General features: G+C 29.7%; 1 protein-coding gene across 2 annotated transcripts in view; it reads right to left on the bottom strand.

Annotated features, from left to right (window-relative positions):
- Window positions 1–23,265, bottom strand: part of LOC115887806 (voltage-dependent T-type calcium channel subunit alpha-1G-like) — a 97,553-nt gene that overhangs the window by 68,330 nt on the left and 5,958 nt on the right. For both annotated transcript variants that reach the window (XM_030907315.1, XM_030907314.1), the window contains exon 3: window positions 7,915–8,098. In XM_030907315.1, the coding sequence (XP_030763175.1) occupies window positions 7,915–8,098 (184 nt within the window). The remainder of the gene's footprint in view (window positions 1–7,914; window positions 8,099–23,265) is intronic.

The following is a 23,265-nucleotide window of genomic DNA, read 5'->3' as shown; positions in this document are numbered from 1 at the left end:
GTAATTTTTGTATACTTCAATACCCAACAACTTAATCATAATATTAAACTATTCAAACTTGGCTCTGCTAATGACAGTATCTGGCTAGCCTTTGGTTCTACAAATGACGTTCCTACACATATTTTAGGACCATACATTGGTGTAGGTCTCGTATACTGATGAAACACGTCATACTTTACTTGCAAATTTAGTTTTTTGATTTCTAGTAGATATTCCAAGAACTTCTCGGCACAAAAAACTGGTGCCTTAAATTTTGATACATTTTAAAGTTTAATACATTTTGTTCTAGTAGGCCGATTTTGACGACTTTTTAAGCAATTTGTAGCTAAATTATTGAACTTTTTAGTTTTTTCTATTAAAATTAAAAATTTCCATTATTCCAACACCCTGTGGAATATGTTAGTAAACCAAAAAATTAAAAATAATCTTATCATCTAGGTATGTTTTTTCTTTATGGTTTGTTTTTTGATTCTTCTCAATAACTTTATTTTGGAGATATTCGCTTTTGAATAAGACTAACCATTTATAGCAATTTTAGCATTTATTTAGCGTCCTCATCAACACACTTATAAAATAGTGCTTATCGTTTTTGAAATGTAATCGAAAAAAGTCATATTATTATTGTTTATTAACGTTTACTTTAGTAGAGATGGTTTTAGGTTCTGAAGTATCGGCTATTGCTGCTTTAATTGATTATGGTAGAGGTTAATTTTTAACTGACTTAAAACCTTATATGCTAGAGTAACTACCCAAAAGACAGTGACTCTACATTAACACTATTTTATAGGTCTGTTGACTAGGACATCGGACCAAAAGCATAGGTATGGTTTTAATATAAAAAATATGAAAACATTTAAATGTCTTCTTCAAAAGCGAATATCTCCAAAAAAAAGCTATTGAAATGAATCATAAAGTAATGAGAAAAAATACACTTAGATGATAAAATTTATTTTTAAATTCCTTGTTTTGTTTTGGTACTCCACAAGTATTTCAGACTTTCAACAAAATATCAACATTTTTTTTCTCGTATAATTGACAGATAATTTTTTTTATTTTTAATTTAGAAAAAGATATTAAAAAGTCAAATAATTTATCTGCAAATTGCTTAAAAAATCCCCAAAATCGGCCGACTAGAACAAAATATATTACATTTTAAAATACATGAAAATTATAAGGTGCCCGTTTCTCGGTGCGGTGGGTGTAGAAGTAGTTTGTCTAATCCTGATATGTCCTACTCTATATATTATATGTTAGATGTGAGTAAAACAACTATACAAATAATCAAAGCTTATTTATTGTCAAGCAATTATCAATAAACTTTGTAGAATTCTATTTTCTACATAATCACATAGAAAACACGATATAAAAAATATCGAAATTGTTATTAAACCTTTATATGTGGTTAATTGCGTTTACCCTAATATATTCCGATTCCGACGAATCGTTCCCCAAATTTATAGGAGTTTAATGAAACAACTCAATTACTAGTCAATCATTAATGACAAATTAAGGTTATACTAACACAGAACGGGGATATTAAATATTGAATTTCGACGAAGTCTCGCTAGACATCAAAGTTCCTGCATTAATTTCCTTGCTTTCCTCGTTAGTCATGTCTCGGAATTTCCCAATCATTACGGACGGCCTTTATATCGGTCCGCTTAGGGCACGCACCTGCCTTCGATAACACCGAGAAGGTAGCCTAGGGAATTCGATATTTTAGAATAGAGATAGGCTCCTGAATTGGTAATAAGGTAAAAGGAAAACACACCGTCCCTGCCTAAATTTCCAGCCTGTATTAGATTGCAAACGTGGGCTATGTTATGCCACTAACATCGACTAAAGTCACACACAACACTGAAGATGATGAATTATAAAAAAGAGTATATCATATCTTCCTCTATTATGATAAACGTATTTAATAAAATTTGTCATTTGTATGTTGAAATAGATAAAAAAAAACTTGTATAAATAAGATACTCTTTGTATATTTATAGCCTTTAGTTAATTAGCCTAGTTAATTTATACCAAATAATTTATCCTATTTGTCGATCTAAACTAGTTTTTTGTACATAAGATTTTTTATATAATCATTGCTTATTTAGAGATTATTATTATTTTTTAAGTATTTTTATATATTTATAATGTAAGTATTTAAGTATTATTATTATTTTAAATATTTATAATGTAATTTTAAAAATTATTAATTCGGAAAACAATCAAATACTTTTAATTAATGTTTTGATTTCTTTACAAGGTGTTTCAAAAATGTAATATTTTCTTTTAATTCTTTTAGAATGCCACTATTATGTTATTCCATGTATCAATACAATGAATATTATTTATTTATGTTTATAATTACATTATAAACATAATGTTATTATATTACTATAATGGTTATAACTAATGGATTTCAACATATTTTTTTTAAGAGAAAAGATTAATACATACATGACTTAAAACTTTCAAGTTTTATAGTAAGCTTTTGCTATACCGGGTGCGTCTCAAAAGTGGTTCTCCCCTATAACTTTTTTATTTTTTTCAGATAAAAAAATGAGATTTGGCATTTTAGTATATGAAATAAATTAGGATTGACTGACGTCTTCAATTATTTTCGGTCACTTCCTGTTTCAGCAGACAGCTTTTGACTTTTAAACGGCACTCTCGGTATTTTTTACTTCATTTGATAGAAAATGACATTCTGAATAGAATGCCATATCATATGTCAACTTTTGGCATTCTCGCGTAATATATTATAAAAAATTGTATTTTAAATTTCAATCTAGAGTCTATGTTAAAGATCTAGACATGGCTATGTTAAAAACACTAATTTTTAATCAAAGACCTTGGAAATATAGATCTGATTGTCTAATGTTTTTAGTGCCGGTTAAAAGATGCCCAAGTCGTATTTTTAATCATATCTCAATTATTTCAAATGGAACGAGGGTGGCATGGAACGATTAGCATATTTGGAAAAAGCATTTTTTTACGAATAATTTGATACCACGCACTTGGTATTTTGACTCAAATTGTCGTCATAAATAACATGTTACAACTTCAAATAAATCATATTCGAAAACGTCAAAAGTTTCAATATTATATCGTCGGTGAAATGTGATAAACTGCTAACTCCATTATTCATAAATTTATGTCCGCGACTTCGAGCAATTACCATGAGCCTATATGAACAATTTCACATTGCGTATGCTCCGTCCGGATGAGCTATCTTGAAAAAACATCCGCGCGGACGCTCCGTGCGTATGGTCCTCTCTAAAAGCGCTGTTAGAGAGAAATGAACCGGTACAAAAAATATGTACACATGTAGAAAGTATATACATGCGAATAATATTTGTTGGATAACAATAAAACTCAATATTTCTTTAAAAAATTTAAGTAAAAATGATGTAATTAACATATCATTCAATTAAAATCAAAAATGGAATTAGCAGGTTATCACGTTTCACTGACGATATGTCATTCTATTCAGAGTGTCATTTTCTATCGAATAAAGTAAAAAAAATCACCGAAGGGGTAATCAAAAATCAAAAGTTGTAGTAATTTCTGGTGAAATTCCGAGTAAATTCCGAGTAATTTCTGGTGAAACTGTGACCGAAAACAATTGAATACGTCAATCAATCCTAATTTATGTCATATACTAACATACCAAATCTCGTTTTTTTCACTGAAATAAAAAGTGAGCCACTTTTGAGACGCACCCGGTATTGTAGAAGTAATCTGTAAACATACTTAAATAATAATATATTGTAAACTATTAAAACTTATAAGCCATGTTAGGACCTTGCAGCTGTAGTGGAAGGTTGAAACAGAAAATACGATAGAAACTCATAAATTTTAGACTACCCTGAATTTGTAAACTTACAAGAAATAAGAAGTTTATGTTAAGTAGCTTAAGAAATTTCAAAAATATTTAAAGACTCATAAAAGGGATAAATATAACATACTCTATTTTAGTGTACATAAATATGTACGTTAAGGTGCAAGATTAGAATCACAGATGTAAAGGGTACCTAATATAAAAAAAATCATAAATTTGTTACGTTTCACACGAATGAGATTTTTAAGCAACCACCTTTTTTGAACAAAATTTTATTTAGTTCAAGGAGCCTCGGAATATTCTTACTTCAAAGGAGAACATTAAAAATCTCGTTGAGGCTTTGTGAGGTGAACTTCGAGATTTTATGTTGATATTGGAAAAGCAAATTCAGTTCTTATTCAATCTATTTAGGATCAGGTTTTTAACAAAGCTTCCGAGTTTTCACGAACCTTTTATCAGTGATAAATTACGTAAATATTTATATATTTTCAATTTTTGTTTATTAAAAATATTCTTTATTAGGCAAGTATAAATGTGTATTAGGAGCATTTCATAATTTGTAGACTTTTTTAACTATATTATTAATTAGGAAATGTAACAAAGTTATGTAAATAGTTGAAAGGAGCTTAGATTTTCAGATCATGCAAGATGTCTATTATTCTAATGATTCTGACACATTCTAAGTTTTGTCAAAAAGAAGATGAAGATAGGATTACATTATACTTCGTGCTGTCGGAATATCAGATTGGTGCTCTTGTAAATATCTTGTAATTGGAGAATATTATAGGTCGCCTGATATATCATTTATTACAGTCTTACTTCAGATTCAGTAAGAAATTTTAGAGAAAACTGCACGTAAATGTTTTTAAAGGTTTTCAATTGACGAAAACTATTTTTTGCGCAATGTGTTTATGGTTTATTTAAATATTACTACTAACAAAACATTTCCTGATATTATAGTTTCATGTTTATGTATCAAATGGTACTTTATGTGAAAACATGAAAACGAAAAACTATTTGAATAATTATTTATTTATTTATATTAACACGAATTATAATTATAAATAATAGAGCATAAGTTAAAGATTTAGCGAAAACTGTTATAAAGCCTATGTACCATTGATGCATTTTATTTATTTAGTTAATATATTAATTTATGTTCTTTCTTTTTTAGATATGATGATATCAAGTTGTTGTTTTAGTGATATTTGATATGTGAAAAATCAATGAAATAAATTTGAAATGATTAATGTGGTACATAGTAAAAAATTAACTAGTTTAAGATATTTCTTTGATTATTAGATTTATAAGATTATTGAGAAATATACGATATTTTTTTCTAAAAATAAGAGAATATATTTAATTAATTCACCGTATACTTGCTGGATATTCATTACCAAATTTACAGTAAAACTTGCATTTATTTCACTTTCCACTATATATTTTCTTTGAAAATGTACGTTTTGCAGAGCTTTTGTTTGTTGGCTATAGCTAAATTTATTGTACGGCATGTATAGATTTTTTAATGTTAGTGGATGAATAACCATGTTACACCATAATAACATCTAAACACAATGCACAATGAATTTAATTTACCATAGAAAGTGAACCTGTAGCACAGAGAAAAATATGTAGTGTTTTTAATGAAAATATGCAATGGAAAGAAAAATAAACTTGGTACTTAATTTTTTTGGAAGTTTAAGAAAATATATATTTATATACATAGATTTGTTTGTTTTGTTTATATACAAAGATTTATTTTTTTTGAAATCGGAAGAGGATAGTTGATAGATTGTGTGCACACGAACATCAAGAGCTACCAGCCAACGGAATGCGATCTTACGTTATGGGTATGCGCATAGTGTACTGTTCCGGTAATTCCCTGGAACAAATCAAAGCCACAACATTCAAAATATGGCGGGATAAGGATTTAGTTGGTACAGCAATATCTTTAAAAATGTAAGTATTTTATTCTTTATTAAAACTTACAAAAACTTATAGGTAACTGTTAATATTTCGTGCAGCAATTCTTAGATTTACATGAAATCTCTTCATGAAGATTCACAACTAATTCTAGTTTTATATATAGAAGCTGAGTTATTTTAATTTATTTTGAAACTAAATTTTAATAAAATGCAACCATAAAAATTATATTCATTTTGCTAGGTAGAGAATATTTTATGTACAGTTAATTTTATGCCTAAATACTTTAGGAACTAACATTTTAGTAAATATTAGTCTCACCAAACAATCTATAGGTTGTCCCATTATTCCGTGGACAGAGAACTACTACGTATTATTTGGAATCAAAATAAGTTTATTAGGCACAATTAACCTCTATACAAAAGGGTTTCGTTTGTCTGTGAGAGGACATCAATCAAAATTAAATCTGAACGTTAAATTTATTAATTTTTTAAGCAACTAGACATATTTTTGCAAACTAGATTATTAGAGCACAATAGATTTTATGCGCGTCCATAGCTTGATGCGACAAAAATCATTTTTTGGAAGTAACGTTTGGAAACATATTTTTTCCTCAAAAAATATGCGCGGTGGCGTTTTTTTACAAGAGACAAAAATGTAGTAAATACTAGAGGGACCATTTTACGGAAAAAAAATTGATCGTCGGTTGAGTTGGAAAATTGTTATACTTAAATTTATATGTAGGGTTTTCACCCTTCCCGTATTTTTTCTTGATTTTTGTGAAAGTTAAATGTTAAAGCACTTAACAAAACATAGACATCCAAAATCTCATTGAAACGGAATAACGGTTAAAATATCCTAAAAATGTGTTTATTAAAGTTTGATGGCCTCAAACGGACAAATGTAGCACTTTTGAATAGAGGTTGTAGAATATTGGGATACACTGTATAAGTTTCAAAATTGATTCAAATATTTATTCTAGTCGGTGATTACTCTAAAATGTTCACTCACATAATATCAATTAATTTATTACGTATATAGCAAAATGTGTATAATATGAAGTCGAATTTGCTAAGGTTAACTTTTAATTGGCGTATAAAGGGATCTATTAGATTTGATATTGAAATATTATAAATTAAGTACCTACCGTATCTGTTGTTGATTGTTCATCAACAAAGTCATAGAATGTAAAATATAAAAAAATATAGTAAACTTGAAATTTTTTGAAATTAAAAATTTTGAATTATGATCTCCGTCTTTTGAATTAAGAATTTTGTCTCCATAAAGAAAAAAACTTAAATTTTATAAAATTTTCTAGAACGACGAAACATGAACAGTTGAAATAGACAATAAGTACAGAATAATACAAGAAAAATATAAATAATTAACTTTCACTTTGTCATTGTTGTACCAACATTCTTGTGCAATTTTAATGCATGATGTTATTTGTAAAAAATTACTTGAGAAAAGAATCTTAAATTCTTTCCTAGTTAATTTTTTAAAATTCACATTTAAAATGAATGATCTTCTAATCTACTATGTTGGAATAAAAATGGAAATAAATGTTAGTGATGAATTTTCTGCATGTTAGTTACTATAAAATAACTATTTTTACGCAAACGTGATTATAGTAGTTAAATTTATTTTTAAAAAATATTAAGTTATAAATGTCTAAAAAGATTTTCTTAAAATACATGCATTTAATAAAGAAGTTAAATATAAAATCTATTAGACAGAATATAAAATCTATTTGAAAGTTTAGCATAAAAATTTATTAAAGCGTTAATAAAGCTGTAAAAATTAAACACTTGTTAATTATAAAAGCTAGTTTATGTTGATAAATAACGTTTGCATGTCAAAGTCTAAGGAGCGTAATAGAAGTTATTAATTATTAAACTACCATTAAGATTAATCCTGCGATATGACTACATTATACATATATAACTGATTAATACTAAATTACTTTGTAGTTTGAAACTAACTTAAATTTAATACATAGTATATCTTTATTTATTTTACTAGAAAAAAAATATGTGACGATTTATGATAGTACTAGAGCAATACAAAAGTATACTTGACAAAATTACGTCAACCATACAGATAAAAACATGTCAAATTTAAAAATATAGTCTTAATACTAACTATTTAATACTTACTTGGGCCATTTTGATGTAATGTTAGGATATAACGTTGTATTAAATGTACATCTTTGTCTCAATACGCCTTGCCATAACTGGACGCCAACAATTCCAAATATAAAAAACACGAAGAAACATAACAAAAGGACATTGCCTAACATGGGCAACGTATCCAGCAGCAGCATCACCAATATTCTCATACCTAAAAAAGGGAAAAAATGATATAATAAAATAGTTATTTTGTTATAACTTTTTAATAAATATTTATTATAAAAGATGCTGCGTCATAACTAAAACGTCGGGTTACAGAGTTTTACGTAACAATAAATTTATATTTTTCGACATTATAAAACAAATACAAACTTTATGATTCTTTGTGTAGGTTGGGTAATTCTTTGTTAAGCTGGGTTAACAATAAAAAACAAACAACCAATCACGGCCGGTCTCGATGAATTTCAGGAAAGGTGGGAACTAATTTTTATAACACGGGCTTATATTTATCGTACTATTTGCAGAAATATTTTGCGAAATGTTTCACGAAATATTTTCAGAAATATTTCGTGAAACATATCGGGGATAGTGTAGCGGCTATTTAATACATAATAACATATCTATCATATTAAGAAATTGTTATGGTGAAGATTGATCTGACGGTAAGAATTAAGGAAACTGAATGGCATCAAAAATATGCTTTAAGGATTTAATCTAAATTTTAAATAATTATAAAAACAGTTTAGTTAATTTAACTGATATAATTTTGATTTGTATGTTTTCTCTCAAGATACAACGCCAAATTTAGCAGCAGTCTAATAATACACTTTAACTAATAAATATATTTGAATTGTAAATGGTAACCGTAACAGTCAAGTGGAGCTTATTTCACAGTCTTTTACTGAAATGATAATGACAAAATTTGGAAGGACAACAATGAAGCTCTTTTCGTTCATTGTAATAATGAATATTAATGTGTACGTAAGTGAGCTTTTTCCTTTTAATTTCGAAAGATCTATCTGTTTACTGAAGGTTTGAGAATATTGTGTTGTTGAACAAGTATAAGGAATTATATTTATGCTAAATTTGTAATACATTATGTAGTTTTTTATTTAACTATTCTATTATAATTAAAATCCCATAATGGTTGCTCAATCGATTTTATGCTTTTAAATTACCTTTATAAAAATAATGCATTCATTGTCATATTCAAACAGTTCTTAATTTAAGTCTTAATTATGCAACTGCAAGACCTTGCACACGGTAAATCACTTAATACTCTAGTTATAGAATTAGAAAATTTAACTTACATCAACGCACTAAGTGTATTATTTGGTGGTGTTTAATAGACACGATGATTTATTAACTAAAATGTGATTTATCGTTGTGAAATGTGAAACTGACAGCCTCTAGTCGAGCTAACCAACAGTTCTCATTGTTTTATACATTATTACACACGCCTATTATATTCTCCAGCAAAATGGAGATTAACTTAAGCTAAAAAGTTAAATGACATTCTGCAAAAAAGCTTTGTTATTCTCAACTGATGAACTAAAGTCAGGATATCTAACAATATTAAACCATTTTTCCATGTATAATTAAAGACGAAATAACAAGTAAAATAATAAATACTATATGGATCGAATGTACAAATAAGTAAGTAGAATTTGATATTCTACCTCAAACACTATGTTTTTGTCAACGATTTTATACATTTTTGATGGGTAATGACTCACTAGTATACTTTAAATATTTTCTTATTTTTATTACAAATATAGTAAACATTATCATGGTATAGATTATATATTCATATTTTCTCAATATATATAAAAGTCAAAACTATAATGAAAAGTCCAAACCGGCGATCGAGTATTTTTTTTATTATTTTCTGCACTTTTCTGATATTTTTCACTGAAAAACCCTATCCTTGTTTGATTATACTATCAATAATTATAATAATAATAGCTCCCGTATATAGCGTTTAACGCCTTGGGAGTAGCAAGGTACAGCTTGCTATACTAGAGCCGTTCGGTGTACAAGGAAGGTAATGTGGCTAGCACTACGCTTCAACCGCCTATTATTACCTCAGGATTGTGAATCCCAAGTACTCATTTAAGGCTGAGTCGACCTAGGTACCCAAACTATTTCTATTTTAATAAAAATAGTCGGCTGATGAAATGCCGAGTGTGGGAATAGAAACCCACACCTTGAGATTGGTAGACGAGAGCCTGTACCTCTACGCCACCGGGCACCTTTAGTATAATCAATAATTATACTATATATAAATGTCAATAGATAATAAAAGATATATTTTAAGATGAAATATTGAATTATTTGGATGTTTTAACGAGAATGTTACTATGTTATACAGGTTGTTTGTAAAAAACATATGCCATCTTTCCTGGGAAGATTCCTCGGATTTATTTTTCATACCAACATAGATCCGATTCAGCTTTGTTTTGTATCTACAAGGGGTTAGTCTCCGTTTTTTTCGATTTATTATAATTTTCTTCCAAGTGCTTTTAGTGATTGTACGCCACTAATGTTTTTCTTTTGATAGCAAAATTGTATAGTCTGTTTAATGCAAATTAAAAGTTGTATCTTGATAATTTATCGATTTCGATCTGCTTGATAAGATAAACGCAATTTTATTAATCACAATTAATAAAATTAAATTAAAAATAAAATTAATAAACTATTTATTTTATCTAATTTATTATTAAATATTATTACTGTTAGTTTTAATTATTATTAGTCCAACCTACTACAATTTTAAATAAAAAATATATAGAATTAAAGATAATTACAAAAGACCTAATTTTAAAAAGTTTTAACATCCTGCAATTTTAAAACTATGCATTTCCACACCGATATTTATAGGAACTTTTTTTATATTTTTTGATGAGGAATCAATGAATACTTATTTAAAACTTTTGCAAGTTAATGATATTATTTTTTTTAAATCGCTATTAGACTTGGATCAAAGCAAATTAATAAATAAACTTGCGTTTATTTCATCAAGAAGGCTGATGTCGACAAAGTTTCAAGAGACAACTTTTAATTGGCATTAAACGGCTTACACTATTTCTCTAATGAAAAAAAAAATCCAGTGGCGTACATTCTTTTTTTTAGAAAAACATTCCAGTGATAACTCATATGCACGTCCCTGGTGGATATGACGACACTTTTTTAGCATTAAAATATGTCGCATTGATAGTAACTTTTATCCTCAAAATTTCATTGAAATCGCTAAAAGTACATGGAAAAAAATTATAATAAATCGAAAACAAAGTTAGGACTTTAAAACCCTGTTGCAGTATTTTGGCAAACAAAGCACAATCGGACCTATGGTGGTATATAAAAACTAAATCTTATTTTTACGTGAAGAATCTCCCCACGAGAGATGGCACATGCTTTTTAAAAACACCCTGTATAGTGTGGAACTATTTTTTTAAATATATAAAAAAATTAAATCTAACTCTAATTAAATAGATACTTTTGATTAAACTTCTATCTCATCATAACTTATTAATGTATAATTTTCATTTTGTAATTTACAAAAATGTTTTTGCTCTCTCAATATTCAGAGACGATAAAATACCGAAAAGCTGTAAATACCTCTCAAAATTTTCTTCATTATGCAAATTATATTTAAAAATATGACCCTATATTTTCGCATAATTCTCGGTTGCAATAACAAAATTAGACCCTTGGCATAGAGATTTTTTCCAAAGATAAACAAAAGTCAAATCAAACAGGCAAACAACAATAACCCATGTTCTCGAAACTGCGAAATTGAGGAAACATGGTGCGATCTCTTAGCCCAAAAAATTGAATCCTATTTTGACGAATATAACTTGCGGTGGCTTTTTTGTGACTGTCGCCTTTTCCAAATATATAGAGCGCTATTGGGAAAAATCTGACGGCTCTATTAAATTTTGTTTATTTCGATGCCAGTGAGCGGCCGCTCTATTGACGAAAATCTGCCTTGAGGGAAAGGAAAGGCGTCGGCTTTATTTAAATATTGATTTTGACAGATAAATTGGGAAATCAAATCCCCATTGTACAGCTGCCGTTTGAGCATTTTCTTTTGTTTGTAATTCGAGTAAAATCCCGCTCTATTGTGCTTAATTTAATAAAAAAATATTTAAAGTTTAGAATGTTTGGTTCTAATTTTAACTATTTTTTCAGTAATTATACTACGCTACATTTTTTGCTGTTGTTAAAGTATCACATTTTCTGATAACTACACTCACCGGTAAAAAAAACGGCTACTAAAAACTGGTCCCAATTTCAAAGTTGGATTTCTCGCGAACCACTCATTAGATTTTGATGATTTTTTTTTCAATTGTAAATTAATTCCTTCTTAACGGATGCTACGTCAGCAATTTTTATTCCGAATTTATTTTGAGCGTATACAAGGCACAACAATAAGACGAACTTTTTTGCCCGAACTTTGTAACACCCTCTAGGGTGCAACAACTGCAGTAGCTATTGCTAAATCAAATCACATTGTAGCCCCATCTTTTGTGAGCATTTTATTTTTTTAATCACGACATTATCTCTGTTTGTATTGGAGATACGCTGCTTTAAACAAACGCATCGAAAAAAGCTGTAAAAACAAATCAAACATCAGAACGTAGGTAAGTTTAATCTGAAAACTAAAACATGAAAATTAAATAGAAAGGTAAAGGAAATTTTAAGAGACTAATATCTCGTGTCCACTCGCCTGGTGAAATTTCCCTTTTCCATATACCGATTCCAGGTATCCTGGACTGTTGTTTGAAATATACCCAGTACCCAGGGTATCGGAGACATAAGGTTGACTTCTCCCATCCCCAATTAAAGCCACAATACGAACAACATCCGTGACAGATAATAGCATTTTTTAATTTGACAGCCGTTGTTGTCATATTGCAAATACTCATAAATCAGTTTTCGCCTATGTCGTCTTGATTATTTATACATAAAACTTTCTGCCTGCGAAGCATTTTTCCGAGACGTTCGTTATAAAACAGCATATCTCCAATACAAAAAGAGATAATGTGGTGATTAAAAAAACAAAATGCTCACAAAAGATGAAGCTACAATGTGATTTAATTTAGCAATAGCTACTACCTCTGCTGCACCCTACAGGGTGTTACAAAGTACGGTCGAAAAACTTCGTCTGATTGTTGTGCCCTATATATGCTCAAAACAAATTCGGAATAAAAATTTCTAACGTAGCATTCGTTAAAAAGGAATTAATTTACAATTTAAAAAAAAATATCAAAATCTAATGAGTGGTTCGCGAGAGATCCAACTTTGAAATTGGGTCTAATTTTTGGTGGCCGTTTTTTTTGCCGGTGAGTTTATTATCGCCCTTTCCGTAGCATTGAACTAAAACATTTTGTGCTTCTTTAACATTTTAAAACAGCAAAAAATATGACGTTAATTAAAATTATATCAATAACAATCTGTCAAAAAATAAAAACGAAATTATATTACCATAGAAACGCTTTTTGATTTTTAAGACTAATTTTTCAACTGTATTTCCAGTTTTTTTTTTCATTTTCTCTAAAACGGTATGGAAATTTGGAAAATTATTAACGGGATTAACCATTTTAGAACAAACAACAATTTCTATGAAGAATGAATTTTTCTCAAAATGTCAACAATAAAAAAGTTTTTTTCCTCTTGTAAAGACAATCCGGGGACATACTATAGATGTTCTTTGATTATTTTTCCCGTCTTGAGTTCGAATAGAAAGTCTTGCTCCTTTGCACTTAATGTAATGAAAGGTATTAATTATTAATTACTCAATGAGAGAGCTAATATTTTATTCACAAATTACTTACTAATAATTAAGTGGAATTCAATCGAGAAACTGATTAATTTAAATTTAGAGTCTACTAGATACTTAATCCGAAATCTTAGAGAGAGATAAAGACCTTTTAGTATGACTTAGAGAGAACACATTAGGTAAATTTTCAGCGAGGGGAAGATTATCTCAAATTTGTGGTTTTCACTATATTGTACATTAGAGTAATTGAGTTTTATTTCTTTTTCTGATAATTTTAGTAAAAAAAATATCTAAATAATATAATTAATTAGAGAAAAGCTTAGAGAATTAGGTAACAGTGATGAATTTAAACAACTTATGGTGAACACTATAAACACACATACAATGTTATTAGTATTTTAGTAAAACACGCTTTTAGATGTATCAAATTTAATGAGAGTTACTTTATCTTTACATATGTTTCGACTTGTTATAACGGCACACCTTTAAAAACTATTAATAATCTCCAGCAAAGTTCCGGTCTAGCACCCATTGCATATTAAATAGTCACACAATTAATAAAACTCAATTAAGTTATTACATAGAGAAACAAAAGACAGACGCTTAAATTACCTTGAATAGTTGGAAATATTAAAATCATCTAAAAACAATTTTTTTCTACGAAAAGATTTCTAACACACATTTTTTATTACCTTTATTATAAACTCCTTAAACCAAACCATCACCATATCAAATATATTATCATTACAATGTAGTCGGACGGTTAGATCTAAAAAACTCTTGTACAAGGCATAACAAGCCGAAACATGTGTAGAGGTAAAGTTACTCTCATTAAATTTGATACATCTAAAAAAACGATAAACGTACTTTCTAAACGGTCTTTCTAACCGATGTATCACAAAAAAACAACCACAGAATGAGTACTATTTATTTGCAATGTTAGTTTAATTTTGACTATAGGTTTGTCAGTGTTTTGACTATAGGTTTGACTCACAGCTGTAAGAAACATATTTCCAACAGATAATCATGCGCAATAGAGTATAACGCGTTCGCACAGAAATTTTTGATTGGTTTCCAACCAACAGTACGCTGTTCGCACAGAAAATTCTGATGGTTAGTTGACAGTCAGACCTGTTCGCGGATCTTTCGCAAGTAAAGTGTACGGCGCATGCGTATTGCGACCCGACGTCATTAATTGGTAAACTTAACCTACAAAACGTGTGTTGTTTTGTTTAGTGTTTTTTTTCTTCAAAAAATAAAGAAAAGAAATGAGCGATTTTGTATCTTCCGAAGAGTCTGAAGCGTCCGAATTTTCGGAAACAGACACAGACCTAGAAGAGCTGGTGGACGAACTGGTCAGGCCCAAGAATCAAAATTACAAGAAATTAAAAGATTAAAAAGAACAAAACCAAAAACATTAAAAGATGCCTTTGGTTAATTCCCTGTTCGTTTTCTTCTTTATTCGGTATTACGTAGGAGTTAAAATTAGTGGCATTGTTAGATTAAAAAAGAAGAGTAGGGGATTCGCTGTTCGCACAGAGGTTTGAAATCGACAAGAAACTGCATTATTTGAGACCTGCGCATTAACACCGGTTTGGAAGAAATAACAAACATGTTGGGAACACGCTGAGAGAACAAACCTTATGTTGTAAACTGATATTTTTGGTTGAGTTTTTGCATCAAACGGATGATATAATAAAGTAATTTTTGTTTTATTGTAATTTTGGAGTTCACGTTCGGCTTTCAACCAGTGCTGTTGATAAATATTATTACGATCATTTAAATTTGTTATAATATACAAACATAATCAACATTCCCGCTTTATAATGGTTTTATATAGTTAAAATATAACTCTATCAAGTGTTGGCTGGTTCAGTTTAAAATCAGAAAATATAGCACCATATCGGCGTATTTACATGAACATGATAATATGAGATTTATCCAAAATGGGAATGTTAAATATAATTAATACTTGTAATATATTCGGAGTTTTGTTTACACAAATGCAAATTAAATAAAAGTTTGCGTATTCTACAGTACAATTGTAATATTATGAATGTAAAGAGATTGCAAAATGGGTACCCTGGAAATTTTTCCAGGTCGTTAAAATTTGATCAAAAATGCTAATTTTGATCGGCATGAAGAGGTGTGATTTGTTAACTGTAACTTATTTACATTATAGGCACTGATAAACCTACTGAACAAGGTAGGCTATTGTGAGAACTCATTAACCTCACTGAGCGTTAAGTGAGTAATTGTATGGGGTTCTTTAAGTCCTTTTCCTTTAGATTGAGAAGCTTGCTAGCTTTTTAGTTCAAATCTTTTATAAACTCTTTTTTGGTCATGCATACTTTTCTTAAGTATTATCTTTTACTACAAGTTTTAACAATTCTTTTTAGAAAAAATATACAGGGTGGTCCGAACTGTATTCGGGAAACTTCGGCAGCATATTCTGTAGATAAAAATAGTAAAAAAGTTCTTATAAATGTATGTCCTAAAATGCTTAGTTACGGAGATACAGGGTGTAGAAGTTTCATTCTTATTTTGGTTTTTTTCCAAATAATTTCTGAAGTAACGTCAATATTTGGATAAAAATTGGTGTTTTTTGGCATGAGAAATTTGATTTTTATATCAATAACTTCTATTTGTAGGGATCGCCACGTACATGTGTTTACTACCTACCTGTATAATACTACTGAGTGAAAAAGTATACATTTTCACACCTTTTTACTTAAATGTCTCTCGGTAAAATTCGCTACGAGCAACCGTTCTCAAGATATTTCAAATGCAAATAGTTAATATGTCATGATTGACAAAAAAGTACACGTTAAGTAGATAGTTATTTGACTGAAATAATAAATTAGGGAATTTTTTTTTTCAAATTAGTCATAAATTTTTCTACGAAAAAATGATGATAAAACAGTTTCTGTTGAACTTTTGACATAAAAACATTTCAAATTTATGATTTCAGTCTAATAACTACATATTTAGTCAACATGTTTAATTTATGTCAATGATGATAGGTATTCATAATTTCGATTCCAAATATCTCGAGAACCATTACTCGTAGCGACTTCTAACAAAAGACCATTTTTTTTTGGTTTGAAAATTACTTTTCAAACCAGTTAAAAAATATGTATGTGGCACCCTCTACAAGTAGGAGTAATATTGGCATTAAAATCAGATTTCTCATGTCAAAAAACTTCCAGATACCAATTTTAATCCAAATATTGACGTTACATCATAAATGATTTCGAAAAAATCGAAATAAATATAAGATTTCTACACCCTGTATCTCTGAAACTAAGCATTTTAGAACATACATTTATACGAAAATTACAGTAATTTCCAAATTTTACTTTAGCTTTTTTACACAGCCAGATTTCTTTTTAGAATCATAGAGTTTCAAGTACAGTGCTTATAATGCCACAAGGTTCCAAGTACAGTAACAGCGTTTTCTAAAAAAACGAAAAAATACATAATTCGAGTTTTTTCTAGCAGCTTTTTGTGTATGTTTTTATAGATAAATCCCTATACAACGTTCCCAAATATATTTCAGTTTGATTTCTGTTATAATGAATTTATCAAGTATCAAATTTTAAAATTCATTTTTCTAAGAAAAATGAAAATGTCGCTTGGAACCCTATGGCCTCAGCCCTCGTAATGTTAGAATTTAATGGCCCTAATTAAAAATGCGATACTTTCTAGAACTTTTGCAGGAAATTCAAGTCATTTTTCTAACCTACCGCAAACCGTTTCCTTTTTCACTACGTGTTCCGAAAATCCGTTATGCAAAATTTAAAGCAAACACGGACCTACACGTCCTGTCCAGTGCCTTTAGCGAACTCGCCGAGGGGAAATTAAATGTATAAATAAAACGTCGGCCGTCCAGGTCGACCCACGTACTTATTATTATTTTCAGCGCCGGCTTTTTATTGGTCGGAAAGAGAGCCACAGATGGAGTTTAATTTTTAACAGTCCCGGCGAAGAGATGACGGTATTATTTTCAATTTAGAATTAACCGAGCGCGAAAAGCCGTTCACCACTTTCATTTAGGAGTTGACCAATTAAGGAAATCACCAGTTGTTGTCTGTTCTACGTTTTTATTTATTGCAGTTGTATGTCCCTTTTTGCACAGGGTGTCCCTTTTTCGTTGAAATCGTACGGTATCTTTGTTATTAGTAAAGATAGGAGGATGCGGTTTGTACAAACCTGTCCCACTTTTTTGTCAAATGGAAGATTGGAAGCAGTCCCCGTATCTCCGTTATTGTGAAAATTATCGAGAAAGTGAACAATGATCCTTATAGAACTTTTTACCTAAAATACAATGGCGTAGGGCTTTTTTCCTACAAAAATTATTTTTGAAAATATGACCTAAAGTTATTTCTTTTTCAAATGGGATTCCCTGTATATTTATAAAGCATATGATCAGTCTTGCTATGAGATTCTCTAAAATATCACTATATATTTGAGGCGTCAAGTTGCAAGACACGCCCTATTCATTTTAAAAAAATAGACTAATTATATACATTAATAGTTTTATGCTACAATCGATATAAACATAGTCCCAAACTGCAGAAAAAGTCGCCTAAAAATATAAAAAAAATTAACTACAAATTACGTTACTGCAGCAAAATCCGCCTTATCCACTTATATTTGCTTTTTACAGTCATATTACACATTTTAATTAATTATTACAGTCATTTTTACACAAGTATAGTATTACTACTGAGGTCTTATCTATTTCAAAAGGCTTACTTAATTTTAATAAAATAGCATACCTAATAATTCTGTTAGAATGCAAATATCTTGCTGTAGCAAACCCCGCAAACCAAAACGCACACAAAAAACGTGCCCATTAAGTGGAATCATTTTTTGGTATCTGGTTTTTGTAGAAATAAAAATTAAATATGAATTTTTATTAATAAAATTAAATATTAATTTTTATTTCTACAAAAACCAGATACAAAACAATAATTCTACTTAATGGACACGTTTTTCTTATAAAATAACGCTTCAAACATTTGCTAAAACAGTTTTTGCTTATTATCTCGAAACAACGTTTTTGGGCCAAGATGGGTTTTGCAACTTGACGTCCCATTTATTTTCACTATTTACTGCAATATTTAAAAGGTATAATTTTTTTATTAGTAGACCGTTATTACGGTCTAATAATAAAAAATTATTTGCATCATCATCATCATCATCATTATCTATTGATAGCAAAAAAATTACAATGATATTTAATGAAATATAGTTACATTTTTATATTAAAATTTTATTTGAGACTGAAATAGTTTACTTTTAAAATATTGCCACTGAATCTCTGTTTTTATGACGGGATGGGTTTGCAAATATATAAAACCTTGCTTGATAGCATTTGCTAGCGCTTCGACATTGTTGTAGTTGAAACTTAGTTCCAATTCATTGATTTGGGAAGTTAAAAAATTTCTAATATTTTCAATGTGGTGAGCCCATCTTGCTCTCATCTTGCTGAAAATATATTTCACGTAAATTATCTAAAGGAATTTCTAAAAGTTCGGGTACGATAGCTCCCAAGATTTACAAATAGTGGTAGAATGTTAAGTTTTAATGATATATAAAGAATTTATTAGTGGGTCTCAAAATCAAAATAGAGTTATAGAAGAATATAAAAAATATACTTGTAATTATTCTTTAGTCTCTTTTATTATCAATCATGGCCTATTAACAAAAATGATATTTTAATGAAAACTTTTAAATATTGCAGTAGAGAGTGAACATAAATATAGAGTGATATATAGTGTTCAGTAGCTTATAGCAAGCCAGATCATATGGTAAGGGTATTCTATATTAGAAAACATAACTTTAGTTCATATATCTTCAAAAATATTATTTTACAGAATAAGAAACTAGGACTTTTGAAAATTTTTCAAAAAGACCCTGTAGCTCAGAAACGAAAAAGGCTATGAATATTTTGTTTACAATGACCTAAACGAAGCCTATTATAGATTACTCATTCTTTTCTCTTTTTCAAACATAAAGGGAGGTAAGTAAAAGAGTCTATTTTATATGCCAGGGTTTATCAACACAATTATAATTTTGACTTCGAGAAATTGACCTCTTCGACTTTACCTGAAGTTCGTGAGTCTGATCTATACATAACTTACGTGGCTGTGATGGACTCTTTCTCTAATACTTTTTTTCCAAGTAAAATGCGATTTATAATTTTTTTAGTTGTTTATTACTAAATATTTGGCATAAATAAATAAAATGAAATATTAAAAGGTACAATTCATAATTATACATGAATAATTTAAAATAAAACTTCTAAAACATTTTTTAACTACATTGAAATACTTATTCTGTTATCAGTATCTTATATTAGAATTTACATTACTTATATCGTTTTATTGTATTTTGCATATCGTTACTCCCCTCTAACACGAACTCTAACTGTAAAATAAAGCAATTTTGAAATGAAATTTCGATCGTAACGCTGATAGACCCTATTTTATGAGAGGCGCGCTGCTATGTAAAAAGTTTACGCGATGAAAAGTTATCTTCGTCAAGTTACAAATGGTTTAAAATTCGCTAGCAAAGTTGCTATGCATAGTCACTTTCCACGTTAGAGCGTAAAAGTTTTATGTTGTGTAAAAATTGAAGATTCGTTTAAACAGGCGTCAATTTACGAAGCTGACATAATCATTTTGTTTTTATTCGCCTTTCATACGTAGTTTACTTTAAAAAGAATGTGTTACTGCTATCAATTTGTTGTAGGACATTATTTCTCCGTTTAGTATTTTCATTTTTTTTAAATCCATAACTTATAAAAAATGTTAAATAACTTTGTTTTTATTTTTATTCATCTTTATATCTGAATATTCGTCTGATATATCTGACAAAACACGCTAGACGCTGCATAACCACGAGAAGGAGCAGGATACAAAATAATTCGAACTTCCACTAGCCATAGCCTTTAAAGACTTTGAGAAGGCTTTTGACTCGATATACTCTAAGGCAATAATAGAAGCCCTAGCGAAACAAGGTATTGACAGGCCTTATATAGAAACTCTCGCCAACAACCCCAGACTTTCCAACTGGCAAAGGGGTACGACAAGAAGACACAATATCCCAAAAGATGTTTACAGCAATATTATAAGAAATCTTCCGTCAACTGGACTGGACCAAAAAAAGATTAAAAATAAATCGAAAATACCTTAACCATCTAAGATTCGTTGATGACGTAGTCCTAATTGCCAATCGTCCTGAAGCACTACAAGCACAAATTAATGAATTAAATACAGCCAGCAATAAAGTGGGTCTTAAAATGAATTTAGAAAAAAACTAAATTAATGTACAATGAACTAGTGGAAAAAAAGACAGTCTAATAAATAACACAACACTGGAAATAGTAGAAGAATATATACCTATATTTACAACAATACAAAGCTAATATAAAGCTCAGGATCTCTACTACCAGATATCAACAGAAGAATTAAGTTAGCATGGAATACTTATGGAAGAAACTTAATCATATTCAAATCTAGAATGCCGAAATCTATCTAAAGCCGAATCTATCTAAAGAAGAAAGCATTCGACCAATGTGTACTACCAGTCATGGCTTATGCATGCGAAATCTGGACACTAAAACGGACACCATAGGGAAACTGCAGGTCGCATAACGCTCAATAGAACTGGGAATTACCAAGAGAGACCGTAAAAGAATAGAGTGGATACGACAAAAGACCCAGGTAATAGATGTCATCCACAGAGTCAAATCCCCCAAATGGCAAAGGGCAGAATACCTGGCAAGAAGAATGGACAACAGATGGACCATAAAAATTACAGCGTGGTACCCACGAGGAATTAAAAGACTTAGAAGAAGACCAAACCTGAGATGGGACCATGATAATAGGAAATTAGAAGGGATAACTTGGGCCCGCATAGCCGACAATAGACAACAATGGGCCAAACTACAACGGGAGCATCTAAATATTTGAGGGAGGCTATACCATAATTGGAAGTGGTTGAATAAGCTGAAAATGATGATGAACATGAGGATAAATAATTTTTGAGGATTGTATTGATATCAAATTTTTATGAATATATTGTTCTATTAACGAAAATTTATAGAACAATATAGTACGATTGTAATTGTACTATAATTAATATTTCTAATGTACGATTGGTAAGAAAAAATTGTTCAGGATTAACAGTTAAGAAATAATTAGAGGTGTACAGAATATTATATTTAATATCGACACAATGAGCAGTATTCATGCTTGACTTAATATATATTCATTATTTTTTCATTTACATTCAAATTGAATATTTCAAGGGTCTCTAATTAGCAATTACAAGACTTTGTTAATGAATTAAATACTCCCAAAAAGACGAAGTATTTTGATTTCCTCGACAACTTTTTCCATTTCCCTTCCCTCTCTCGATAAGGCAACTTTAATTCAATTAAAACAACTTTCACGAAACTGCTATAAATTCCTCGAACGTAATCTTTTTGCTGAACGCGAAACGTTCCTTTGAAATTGGCACTTGTCCCGATCGAATTCTATAACTTTGATTTTGAAATTTATGACTAATTTATGAAATTCTTCCGCTCTTAACAATCCGGAAATTTACATCGTATAATCAATCAAAATGTTAGATCTCGAAAATATACTCATTTATATATTTTATTACTTTTCTACTCTGTTAACCAGGAAGGAGTATAAAATATTTATATTTATTTCTGACCAAGAATAGAATTCTTCACAGGCTTTAAGCTGAACATGGATAAAATTAAATCATGTGCATTCCTCCGGAAAATCACAACAATGCTATAAAAATCCGAGAAGAACTATTGGAATATGTAGCAGAATTCAATTACCTCGGATGATTTCGGAAAAGGCCAATATCGACTCTGAAATTCAGCACATAATTAGCAGCCCCTCAAAAGCATTCTGGAAATTAAACCACAGTGTTTTCTACAATCATGACTTGAATACAAAAAGGAAACTTGCAATGTACCAAGCAATAATAATCCCCAAGTTTGTTATATGGAAACGAAACCTGGGTGCCATACTGCCGCGACATGAACGTATTGAACAATTTGCAACAGAGACACCTTAAACAACTTTTAAGAATCAAATGGTTCCACCATGTCTCAAACGTAACGGGCATTGAAAAAGCTAGCTGTGAAGAGCGTTGAAGTCATGATTACTAAATCCCGCTTAACTTGGGCTGGTCACCTATGCAGGATGCAAGAAAACTACCTACCAAAATCTCTTCTTTACGGTGAGTTTGTAGAAAGTAGGAGGAAACTGGATGAACAACTCAAAAGGTACAAAGATATTTTCCACGAAAACTTAAAAGGAATAAGCATGCAGAATTAGTGGAAAGAAGCAGCGCACAATAAAACGCAATGGAGATGAATTGCAAACTCAGTTAACAGCGATAACCAAAAAGAGGCAACAAAGCAATGAAATTGTAGATAAAGTCTATTTCCTATCTAGATATAGCAAAGCCGACATAGATATCATGTCATATATACAATACAAACGTATCATGGCTATTAGAGTATGCAGCACACACAAACCGGTATCTGGAGAGGCTATAGG

This window comes from Sitophilus oryzae, unplaced genomic scaffold (assembly GCF_002938485.1).
Source record: "Sitophilus oryzae breed Bouriz unplaced genomic scaffold, Soryzae_2.0 scaffold_637_pilon_pilon, whole genome shotgun sequence".
NCBI classification, from domain to species: domain Eukaryota; kingdom Metazoa; phylum Arthropoda; class Insecta; order Coleoptera; family Curculionidae; genus Sitophilus; species Sitophilus oryzae.
The sequence above is the reverse complement of the archived record's forward strand: the minus strand, read 5'-3'. Positions and strand labels throughout refer to the sequence as shown.